The sequence below is a fragment of the Chiloscyllium plagiosum genome, chromosome 18 (genome assembly GCF_004010195.1).
Source record: "Chiloscyllium plagiosum isolate BGI_BamShark_2017 chromosome 18, ASM401019v2, whole genome shotgun sequence".
Taxonomy (NCBI): domain Eukaryota; kingdom Metazoa; phylum Chordata; class Chondrichthyes; order Orectolobiformes; family Hemiscylliidae; genus Chiloscyllium; species Chiloscyllium plagiosum.
The window spans coordinates 69,730,770-69,742,878 of NC_057727.1; the positions used below are offsets into that span (position 1 = coordinate 69,730,770).

At 42.8% G+C, this 12,109-nt stretch overlaps 1 protein-coding gene across 1 annotated transcript in view; it reads left to right on the forward strand.

The window, feature by feature from the left end:
* The window catches only part of itpr1b (inositol 1,4,5-trisphosphate receptor, type 1b), a 506,200-nt gene that overhangs the window by 205,570 nt on the left and 288,521 nt on the right, over positions 1–12,109 (forward strand). Inside the window, exons 17-20 of the mRNA XM_043708559.1 lie at positions 808–1,000; positions 3,218–3,409; positions 5,142–5,393; positions 7,769–7,910. Of these exons, the coding sequence (XP_043564494.1) occupies positions 808–1,000; positions 3,218–3,409; positions 5,142–5,393; positions 7,769–7,910 (779 nt within the window). The remainder of the gene's footprint in view (positions 1–807; positions 1,001–3,217; positions 3,410–5,141; positions 5,394–7,768; positions 7,911–12,109) is intronic.

Below are 12,109 nucleotides of genomic sequence, written 5' to 3' on the forward strand. Positions count from 1 at the left end.
TGATTTTTAACTTTGTACACCCCAGTCCAACACCGGCATCTCCAAATCAGTCCATTGACAGACTAACTGACTTTTCTTTAATGACTGTTAAGCACTGACACATTTTTCCTTTAATTGGACTGTTTTCAGTGGAACATTGAGATAGGACTGTAGTTAATGCAGGTTCTACATCTGGCAACACTGTTTGTGACTGTGACTGTTGACTAGTTGTGTATGGGCTTGGGGTTGATGCAGCCTCAGGAGGCCCAGTTAGTGATAAACATTTGCCTCACATTGAACGTTGCCTTCTAACTACGAGCCGTAGAGTACTTGCTATGGTGCTTCTCCATAATTATTTACCACTCGTTCTGTCGTCATGTGTTCGATGCAGACTGCCTTATTCACAAGTTAACTTTAAACCTTCCATAAAATAATTCAAAAACAACCTCTGTTTCACCAGTTGAATTGTTTTTCTTCTGAAAACTTCAATTTTTGTCAAATGTGTTTCTCACACTCAGCTGTGAAGCATTTCCATTTAAATGAATGGAAAATCATTTGGCCTACCCTTGAACCATTTGCCTCCTACCCTTTTCCCCACAACTTTCACTTCCCGTAGCCTTAAACAAATTTCAACCGTAGCTCTGCTTCCTTTTTCCCCTAACTGTCTTCCTCCTTCATTTCTTCCAAATCTCAGCTCATCTTAACTTGCACCTTTTTTCCCCTGCCTTCTCTCCATATCTCATTCCTTGGCTTATTTTGTGACCCCTTGGTATGGTTCCATTCCTTTTCACATTTTCCGGATAATTTTATCTTTGTTGTACTGTCTAGAATGGGATGATTTTTATCTTCCGGAAGATGCTTCTGACTGCAGTCTGACTTGTGAACTGTTTCTTCTTTTCAGGTTTCTAGACTACCTCTCTGACCTGTGTGTGTCCAACAACACAGCCATTCCAGTTACCCAGGAGCTCATCTGCAAGGCTGTGCTGAATCCAGCTAATGGAGACATTCTTATTGAGACAAAGTATGTTGTTTATTGCAAATAATGAAACTTGCTGCTTCTGTCATTCTTGTACTTGGGTTCAGGTGGCTTGAATGTGGGGTTCGTTTTAGGATGAAGGTGCTCTACTAATTTTAGCTTCAAACCTGGCTAGTGTGTTTCTGTGGCCTTAAACTTGTCTTATCCATGACCAGTGCTTATGCAGAAACGTCCACCTTCTGCTTTGCCTGTCTGTCAAACTTGAGTAAATTTCCAGAGTTTGAGCAGTCAGGCATTTGGTGCTTAGTAGGGTGTGTTCTGTTAGCATCTTTTTATATGTAGTTTGTTCAGCCAACTGCAAGAGACAAAAATATATTAAGTTACACTTATTTCAAAATACATTATTTGTAAATTATTTAAGTAAATGCAAAACAGTTCAAGTACAGATTTTGCGGAAAATACAGGGAAATTCTAATTTCTCATTAGAACTCAGTCCAGTTGCAGCAAAAAAAAAAGCGTTTTACAAACATGAACCTATTTCTATTCCAAATAAAGCTAAAACATAATACTCTTGTTGTACTTTGGCACAAACACCTTAGACTGTGGTCTTTCTCCACTGTGCCTTGGCAGAAGCTGCCCCAAGCTTTAGTGCATCCCTTAGCACTCAGGCCTGCAGCTTGGAACATGCCTGCCTGCAATGCTTAATCAAGGTCAAGCTTCAGGTAAACCGAAGAGTCTTTCACTGAGATAATGTTCCTCTAGGTGCAGTTGATGTTTATCTCCATGCATGTCCCAGGGAACACCCTGAGTAGCAGAGTCCCACATCACAGAGCTGCTTGGAATGAATCTCAACAAAAACCACTGCATCATCTTTGCAAAGGAATGTTCCAGAAGGAGATGTGTGACAGTGTCACCTGCAGCCACTCCAAGGGTGGCTTGTGGTGTAAGAGATTCAGGTGTACGTGAAGGATCTGATGGGCAGTGCCCTTCTCACCACCAACCAAGACATGTCCTGTACTTGGAAAATTCTGGTGATAAGGCATTCTGCAAAATGACCGTGACAATCTGCTCAGGGAACCATGCGAAAGAGTCCACATTCTCCTTTTCCCGCCAGGTCTTGAGGACGTTATATGCTGTCCATTGCCTGATGGAATTGTGGTCCAAGATGTTTTCCTTTGCAAATTTTTCCCTGAGATGCAGGTGATACGGAATGGTCCAACTACTTGGAGTTTTCTGGGGCAGCGACGCCAGTCCATTCCTTTGCAACACTGGGGACAGGTAGAACCTCTGTACATAAGGACCCTTGGTGTTTGTGCACTGAAGGTCTACACACAGCTTGATGCAGTTGCACACAAAAGTGGCCATCAGGGTGAGGGCGATGTTGGATAATTTCTCTCCCCCACCACCACCTCCCTTATCCCCTCAAATCCACAGTTTTGTACATGGTATTCCTGTGGACATGGTCTCTCTTAAATCGCCGGATGGTATTGAATTTAAGTTACTTTACTCAAGAGTAAATCCAATTATATTGACCTTTGCTTGAGGTTAGTGTGTCGCCGGTACCTGAGCTGTATTAGACTGTGTTTAGTACTCATTCAAATTTGGCAATAGAAAAGCAATCAGGAATTTGCTGGTGTTTTGAAATGCAGGCTTGGAGGACTCAACTGTATATAACATCCAGTTCTTGTACTGTTGCAAGCAAACCAAGGTATACATTTAATGTTGCCTTCACACGTTAAGAAAGATTGAGGATGAGGACTGGGCCCTTGCTAGACCATGAGAATATAGCTGATCTCTAATCAAAGGAAGTGATCAAAATGGTCAGAATATGTAGGTGGTGTAAATAAACAGGAAGCACAAGTGTAACACCCAATGACTGGTTCACTTCAAAGAATGAAGCAGTGATAGTTTAAAGAAGTGCTTCATTTTCAAGTGACTAGTGAATGATCAGTGAAAGAAAGGGACTTGTATGAAAATTGGAGCTTAACAAACTCAGCAGTACCAACCCAGCTTATTTTGAGTGATTGTGCAGGGATGTACATTCTCTTACATTATTCCATCTCTACCGAGGCTGTATTTCTGAAATGCCTCATTATGAAATGAGTGAAGTGTTGAAGTGGGTGGGTCCAATTGTAATCAAACCATGTCTTAACTGTCCAATTTATTACCTGGTGCAAATCTGCTGTATGTCGTATATCTACATTACCGATTTTTATTCTGCGATGGAAGCTGCTGATACTTGGGCAACTGTTCCCTTTGCAGGCTAGTCTTGTCCAGAGTGGAATTTGAAGTGGAGAATGGTGGGGAAAGTCGGCTTGAAGTGGGTGAAGATGAGGAAGTTTGGCTCTTCTGGAATGACAGCTGCAAAGAGCTACGCAGCAAGAGTATCCGGGAATTAGCTCAGGATGCCAAGGAGGGACAAAAAGAGGACCAGGAGGTTCTCAGCTATTATAGGTATGTTTTCCTCACCGAAACCCATTTACACAACCTTTTTAGCTAATGTGACTAGAAGATTTAAGGCTGCTTTTGCACAACCTGGATTCCATTAGCTGACCCAGAGATGACATTGCAATTTAAGTGTCAGCCAGGGCTTTGAGGTGGAAAGTTTATATGTTTGAGCCCCATTTGTATGGGGCAGGAAATCCAGGCCAATGCTACTGTGCAGTGTCAAGGGACTGCAGCATTTTCTGAAGCGCTGCCTTTCAGATGTGACATTAGATTGCCAGATCCTGAATGACTTCAGTTTATTGCAAAGGTCTATTGGCAGTATTCAAGGAAAAACTAGGGCATTACCCACCCCCTGCATCCTAGCCAATCTTTAATCACCCAACCCAATATTTCTCAAATCTATTATCTGGTCGTGAGATCCCCTGTCTGTGCACAAACCAGCTGCTAGGTTTCCTGAACTATAACCATGTATTTTTTGTTTGGTTTATGAAAGGCAGACTTTATTGTCAACACCGCCAATGGTGACTGCACATGCATATAAACACTAAGCAGAATGGGAGCTGCCAGGAATTAAGTTGGCACCGCCCATCTTATGCCTTTAAGTTGGTGCTGCTTGAAATGAACGTAGGAATTTGGATTGGGCCTAGGCAGTTCAGCCTTTTGCGCCGACTCCATTTAACGTGATCATGGCTGATCTTATGCTGATCTCCACTCCACTGTCATGCCTACTCCCAATAGCCCTTTATCCTGCTTTCCTTCAGAAACTTATCTGTTTCTTGAATCCGTTGGTTAATTCTTCCTCCACTGCACTTTGAGGCAGGGAATTTCACAGATTCGCAACTGAGAAAGTTTCTCTTCATCTTAGTTTTGAACCAACCTCCTGTCGCTCTATATCTATGACCTTTAGTCCCACTGCAGCTGAGCAGACACTGAGTGAGAGGGTAACCCCCCCCTCCCCCCACCAAAATGACAAGAGGGCCAGGAACAACAATAGTGGCACTTTAACTTCAACTCCAAGAGCGCATGCAGCTAAATGTGACTGAATTTGTGAGAGAAATATGACTAGTTTTGACTAGGTTAAAGTTGTGTTGCTCACTTCCTATCATAAAGTCAACAATGCTTCATGGCTAAGTGGATGACGCCTCCTTCCCTGTGGACTTCGACAGAACTACAATAGAAAGTTCCTCAAGTTACCTTCATAACTCCTAGTCACATGTTGATTGTGACAATATATAAGTTTTTATGTCAGATTGCTTTCTTGGCAAAGAGCCTCCATTCTTCAAAAGAGAAGAAAATTTCCCTCCTTGAAAGAGAAAAAGATTTCAATAGATTCTAAATCTGCAGCTGAATTGGCTCTGATAAATTTTGAATTATGTGTATCCCGTGCTCAGCACTAACCATTTAACCATGGTGGAAACATTGCAATTTTTGCCGTTTATTCTTGGCTTCAGCAGTGAACAAACCCTATCTGTAAAATATTATGGGATGTCCTAAGGTCGTGATGGACAATTCATTTACACTAGTTTTGAGGTACAGGCTGAAATTTAAAGGCAGTAGCCTTTAGGGGTTGTCATAGATTTTAACATTACCTTTTAGTACCTTAAACGATTTGTCTCCATATCTCACTGAAGATGCTTGAGCTGACAATTTCTAACTTTTATTGGAAAGGCTGAGATTTTGTTGGTATCTTCAGTAAATGGGTCCTTTTTTTATTTTCTGTCCATGTTTCCCTCCCCAGATACCAACTGAACTTGTTTGCTCGGATGTGCTTGGATCGTCAGTATTTGGCCATCAATGCAGTCTCTGGACAGCTGGACGTGGATCTGATCCTTCGTTGCATGTCCGATGAGAACTTGCCCTATGACCTCCGAGCCTCTTTCTGTCGCCTGATGTTACACATGCATGTCGATCGAGATCCCCAGGAACAGGTGACTCCAGTGAAGTATGCCCGCCTGTGGTCTGAAATACCATCCCAGATAGCCATCGATGAGTGAGTACTTGGAGCTGATTATTGTCTTTACATTGGGCCACAAACTTGGCTATTGGTAGAATAGCGTTGAAAATGTGTTGCTGGAAAAGTGCAGCAGGTCAGGCAGCATCCAAGGAGCAGGAGAATCAATGTTTCGGGCATGAGCCCTTCCTGAAGAAGGGCTTTTCCAGCAACACATTTTCAGCTCTGATCTCCAGCATCTGCAGTCCTCACTTTCTCCTATTGGTAGAATACTCGTGTTAAAGCATTCTCAAATCACAGCTCAGGAGGAGGTCAATTAGCCCGCTGTGCTTATACCAGCATCATTATGGAGTGCCAGTTTCCGGCTTTTCTTCTCCTCCTCCTACCCTTGCATGTTATTTTTATCCAAATAGTCATCCAGCGCCCTCTTAAATGCCTGTATTGAACCTGCTTTCACCACATTTCTAGGCATTGTATTCCATACCCACATTACTGAGTGGGTTTTTTTCCTCACTTCATCCTTGCTTCTTTCAGAGATAACTTTAAATCTATGTTAAAAATCACACAACACCCAGGTTATAGTCCAACAGGTTTAATTGGAAGCACACTAGCTTTCGGAGTGTCGATCCTTCATCAGGTGATAGTGGAGGACTCAATCCTAAGGCCCAGAATTTATAGCAAAAATTTTGTGATGTAACTGAAATTATACATTGAAATATACCTTGATTGTCTGTTGAGTCTTTCATCTGTTTGAATGCCATGATAGTTTCACTTTTTTCATGTGTAAATCACAAAACTTTTTTTAAAGTTACATTCTCAGGTCAGCTGTAACAATGGGCGATAGCTAGACAATATGTTGAAGGTGTTAGCCCCCTGTGTTCTCTGTTTATGCCATGATGTTTAGATTGATTCTAATTTAAAAAGTGAGATAACATGGTTTTACATGAATTCATGCAGTTTTTGAGCAAAGTACAATGTAATTCTGCAAGTATAAATTGACCCCACACTGTCTGTCTGTCTGAGTGTGGGCACATGTCTTGGGTGGAGGTTGCGAGTGTCTGACAGAGAGAGTGTGTGTGCGTGTGCATGAGTGTAGAGTGGTCGAAGTCTGTGGGAGTGTGTGTAGGAGTGTCTGTGCATGTGTACAGTGCAATGGTGATCACCTCCTATTGTGACATGAACCCAAGGTCCCAGTTAAGGCCCTCCCTATGGGTACCAAACTTAGCTACCAGCCTCTGCTCGGCCACTTTTTGCTGCTGCCTGTCCCGAGGTCCGCCCTGGAGGATGGTCACCCGAAGGTCCGAGGTCGCATGTCCTGGACCACTGTTATCTCACTTTTTAGATTCGAATCAATCTAAACATCATGGCATAGACAGAGAACATCGGGGGCTAACATCTTCAACATATTGTCCAACTAATCCACATCATTCTTGTAATGTGGCATCCGGAACTGCACATGACACTCCAACTGAGGGGACTAACGTGCTTCTTCCGTTGGCCGAGTATGTTTATGCAAGTGAGGGGCTGATCCTTTCACACCAGGCAGATTTCCAACATGAGTTCCTGAGTGTAATGTTGTTGACCATTGCATCTCTGATTGAGGAACCTGGGCCACTCTGTGACCTCTGAGTGAATGGACAACTACAAGCATATGAGATGAGAAAGTGTCAGACATGCCTTTAATGCCCTTTGCTTAAAGAGTGCTCAGAGTGAGCCCACGTGTGAACAATGACCAGGAGGACACATTTCATTGCAGAGACATCATGTTGTCTGACAATACTGGGAAAGGGACAAGTCGCAAATAACATACTCCCATTGAAACGGTGTCAGTGATATGGTTTCTAACAGAAGCATTTAGCTTCGTTGTTCTCTGGTTTAGGTGTTTAACATGCAGTGTTGAGGTGGTGATCAGTACTTTCATTGAGAATGAATGATGCAAGTATTGAGAGCGACCCTTAACACCTACTGGTCAGTCATGAGGTACAGTACTTTTACTGAAAGGGTTTTTTTTGTAGTTTTACAATTGTAGGCTATTGAGGGCTGTTGTACCTTTTTCACTTTTGAATCTAATATCAATTCTTGCACTGTTGACAGTGAATTCTTGGCAATTGGTTAAACACCAGCCGATTACCATTTAAACATTAGCATGACTTGCTCCATTATAGTTAGCAGATCAAGACCATCATGGAAGTAAAATATCTCAGCCACGTAAATTGCAAACAGTCTTTCTTGAACAACAAACTCTTACCTTGAATATTCAACAGTCTCCCCAGCCAGCTTCCCCACCCTCCGCTACCCCTGACCAAGAAATGCATTTCTCATGGGAAAAAAAAGACTGGTTCGTATGAATAGCAACATGTGTTTTACTCATGGAGTTCTTTGTATTCAGACATGTCCTGTTTTGTTTGATTTAGTTATGATTCCAGTGGGACATCCAGAGATGAAATAAAAGAACGTTTTGCTCAGACTATGGCATTTGTGGAGGAATATTTGAGAGATGTTGTCTGCCAAAGGTTTCCCTTCTCTGATAAGGAGAAGAACAAGCTGACATTTGAGGTAGGTTCACACGTAGTCTAAGGATTTGATTGGCATCAATGAGTGCTGCAAAGACATGACTGAAACCAGACAGGGAAGCAACTCCTGAGGCATTGACTCCAGCAAAGGAGTGAAATTGGGCACATTGCATCTTTCCTAAAAAGACAAGTTGTTTGTGTTTTGCCATGCTTGTTGCTGACCGCAATAATCTTGTCAAGGAATTAACAAAGTATGTGAATCGAATGTCAAGTCATAACTTGTGTAAACTATGATGTTCCTTTCATTTCTCTTCACTCTGGCTGGCTAACTGCCATCAACATTTCCTCCAGTTCAGTGCAAGAGATTTGCAAGTCATTGTTTTTGGCACCAGCTAGTACGTATATGCATCTCCGTGTCTCCATCAGCCAGAAAATTTCTGGCTGGCCCTTGTGGTTCTGTGTTCAGTTATTTCTTGATCTGGACCTCAGTCTTTATCTGTGACCGCAACCACCTCTTGGATAAAACATTACACATTTCCCTCCCCTACTTCTCCCTAACATTGCTGAGCTTGTATTCCATACCATAATCACAGAGGGGTATTTGGTACTTCATCCCATTTCAGTCTAGTATTTGTTATGCCATTCAGAGGGGAATTTAATTCAATAAAATGTAATAGAATCTGGAATTTCACCATTCCATTAATGATGGGATGAATGGATTGTCATATTTAGAGTCATAGGGACGTACAGCATGGAAACAGACCCTTCGGTCCAACTCTCCCATGCTGACCAGATATCCCAACCCAATCTAGTCCCATTTGCCAGCACTGGGCCCATATCCCTCTAAACCCTTCCTATTCATAGACCCATCCAGATGCTTTTTAAATGTAACTTAACGAGCTTCCTCTGGCAGCTCATTCATGCACACACTATCCTCTGTGTGAAAAGTTGCCCCTTAGGTCCCTTTTTATATTTTTCCTTTCGCCCTAAACCTATGCCCTCTAGTTCTGGACTCCCCCACCCCAGGGAAAAGACTGTCTATTTATTCTATCATTGCCCCTCATGATTTTATAAACCTCCTGAGGTCATCCCTCAGCCTTCGACACTCCAGGGAAACCAGCCTCAGAGTATTCAGCCTCTCCCTATAGCTCAAATCCTCCAACCCTGGCAACATCCTTGTAAATCCTTTCTGAACCCTTTCAAGTTTTGGTGCCTTCTGCAAATTTACTAATTATACCTGCTATATTTCATCATGTACATAAATGATGAAAAGTAGTGGACTCAGCACCAAGCATTGCGGCACTGCACTGTTCACAGGCATCTAGTCTGAAAAACAACCCTCCACCACCTTCTGTCATCTACCTTCGAGCCAGTTCTGTATCCAAATGACTAGTTCTCCCTGTATTCCCTGAGATCCAACCTTGCTTACCAGTCTCCCAGGGGGAATCTTGTCAAACGTCTTTTTGCCTGAAACGTTGATATTCCTGCTCCTTGAATGTTCCTGACCTGCTGTGCTTTTCTAGCACCACACTCTTGACTCTGACCTCCAGTATCTGCTGTACTCACTTTTGCCTCCATATAGTTCACGTCCACCAATCTGCCCACAATCCTCTTTGTTACTTCTTCAAAAAACACTCTCAAGTTTGTGAGACATGATTTCCCAAGAACAAAGCCATATTGACTATCCCTAATCAGTCCTTGCCTTTCCAAATACATCGAGGAGAAAGTGAGGACTGCAGATGCTGGAGATCAGAGCTGAAAATGTGTTGCTGGAAAAGCGCAGCAGGTCAAGCAGCATCCAAGGAACAGGAGAATCGACGTGGCGGGCATAAGCCCTTCTTCAGGGCGACGTTTCGGGCATAAGCCCTTCCAAATAAATGTACATCCTGTTCCTCAGGATTCCCTCCAACGACTTGACTGCCAATGACGTCAGCCTCACTGGTCTATAGTTCCCTGACTTGTCCTTACCACCTTTCTTAAATAGTGGTACCACGTTAGCCGACCTCCAGTCTTTTGGCACCTCTCCTTTGACTATCAATGATACAAATATCTCAGCAAGGGACCCAGCATTCACTTCTCTAGCTTCCCACAGAGTACTAGGGTACACCTGATCAGGTCTTGGGGATTTATCCACTTTTATGTGTTTCAAAACATCCAGCACTTTCTCCTCTATAATATGGACATTTTCCAAGATGCCACCATCCATTTCCCCGCATTCTATAAGTTCCATGTCCTCCTCCACAGTAAACGCTGATGCAAAATACTCATTTAGTATCTCCCCATCTCCTGTGGCTCCACACAAAGGCCGCCTTGCTGATCTTTGAGGGGCCCTATTCGCTCCCTCGTTACCCTTTTGTCATTCATGTATTTGCAAAACCTTTTGGGTTCTCCTTAACTCTGTTTATCAAAGCTATGTCATGTCTCCATTTTGCCCTCCTGCTTTCCCTCTTAAATATACTCCTACTGCCTTACACTCTTCTAAGGATTCACTTGATCTATCCTGTCTATACCTGACACATGCTTCCTTCTTTTTCTTAACCAAACCCTCAATTTCTCTAGTCATCCAATATGCCCTACTCTTACCAGCCTTTCCTTTCACTGACAGGAAAAACTCTCTGGACTCTTCTCTCATTTCTGAAGGCTTCCCATTTTCCATCCATCCCTTTTACCTGTGAACATCTGTCCTCGATCAGCTTTTGTAAGTTCTTGCCTAATACCATCAAAATTAGCCTTTCTCCAATTTAGAACTTCCTGCTAGTTCTGGTCTAGCCTTTTCCATCACGATTTTGAAACTAATAGAATTATGGTCATTGGCCCCAAAGTGCTCCCCCACTGACACCTCAGTCACCTGCCCTGCCTTATTTCCCAAGAGTAGGTAAAGTTTTGCACCTTCTCTAGTAGTTACATCCACATACTGAATCAGAAAATTGACTTGTACACACTTAAGAAATTCCTCTCCATCTAAACCTTTAACACTGTGGCAGTCCCAGTCTATGTTTGGAAAGTTAAAATCCCCTACCAAAACCACCCTATGATTCTTACAGTTAACTGTACAAGTTAACTCCTTTACAAGTTTGTTTCTCAATTTTCCACTGGCTATTAGGGCTCTATGATACGATCCCATTAATGTGATCATCCGTTCTTATTTCTCAGTTCCACCCAAATAACTTCCCTGGATGTATATCTGGGAAAAATCCTCCCCCAGTACAGCTGTAATGCTATCCCTTATCAAAAAACTCCACTTCTCCTCCTCTTGCCTCCCTTTTCTATCCTTCCTTTTTAGCGTTTGTATCCTGGAAAATTTTAAGCTGCCAGTCCTATCCATCCCTGAGCCACGTTTCTGTAATTGCTATGATATACCAGTCCATTGTTCCTAGCATGCTCTGAGTTCATCTGCCTTCCCTGTTAGACCTCTTGCATTGAAATAAATGCAATTTCAGTCCTGCCTTGTTCTCTGCTTTGTCCCTGCCTGCCCTGATTGTTTGACACTCTTCTTTTCTCAACTGTACCAGTCTCAGATTGATCTTTCTTTCCTCATTTATCTCCCTGAGTCCTGCCTGCCTCCTTACTAGTTTAAATCCTCCTGAGCAGCTCTAGCAAATCTCCCTGCCTGTATATTAGACCCCTTCCAATTCAGGTGCAACCAATCCTCCTTGTACAGGTCATTTCTACCTCAGAAGAGATTCAAATGATCCACAAATGTGATTCCTTCTCCCATACACCAGCTCTTCAGCCACGCATTCATCTGCTCTATCCTGCTAGCTTGTACCACTGGGAGAAATCCAGATATTACTACCCTCCAAGGACCTCCTTTTTTTTTTAAATTCCTGCCTAACTTTGTATATTCTCTCTTTAGAATCTCATCCTTTTCCCTTCTATGTCATTGGTATCCATGTGGTCCCTCTCTCCTTTGAGAACATTCTGCACCCTCTCTGAGACATCCTTGATCCTGGCACCAGGGAGGCAACACACTGTTCTGATTTCTCATTGTGATCTTATTGTAATAGGCTGTTGTGTTCTGAAATTTGAAGGCGGTTAGAGATGGGCAGCAAATACAGATCTTACCAGTGCAAATTATGTCTCATTTATTAAGGAAAATCTTGCCTTATCATGCCATTTTATGGATCATTGATCTACTCAGATACTGCTTTTAGTTTCACACCATTCTTCTCGTGCTATCTTTTTTGTCCTTGTCCATCACACATCAGACACTGACCCCCCCCCCCTCTCCGCCCCCCCCCT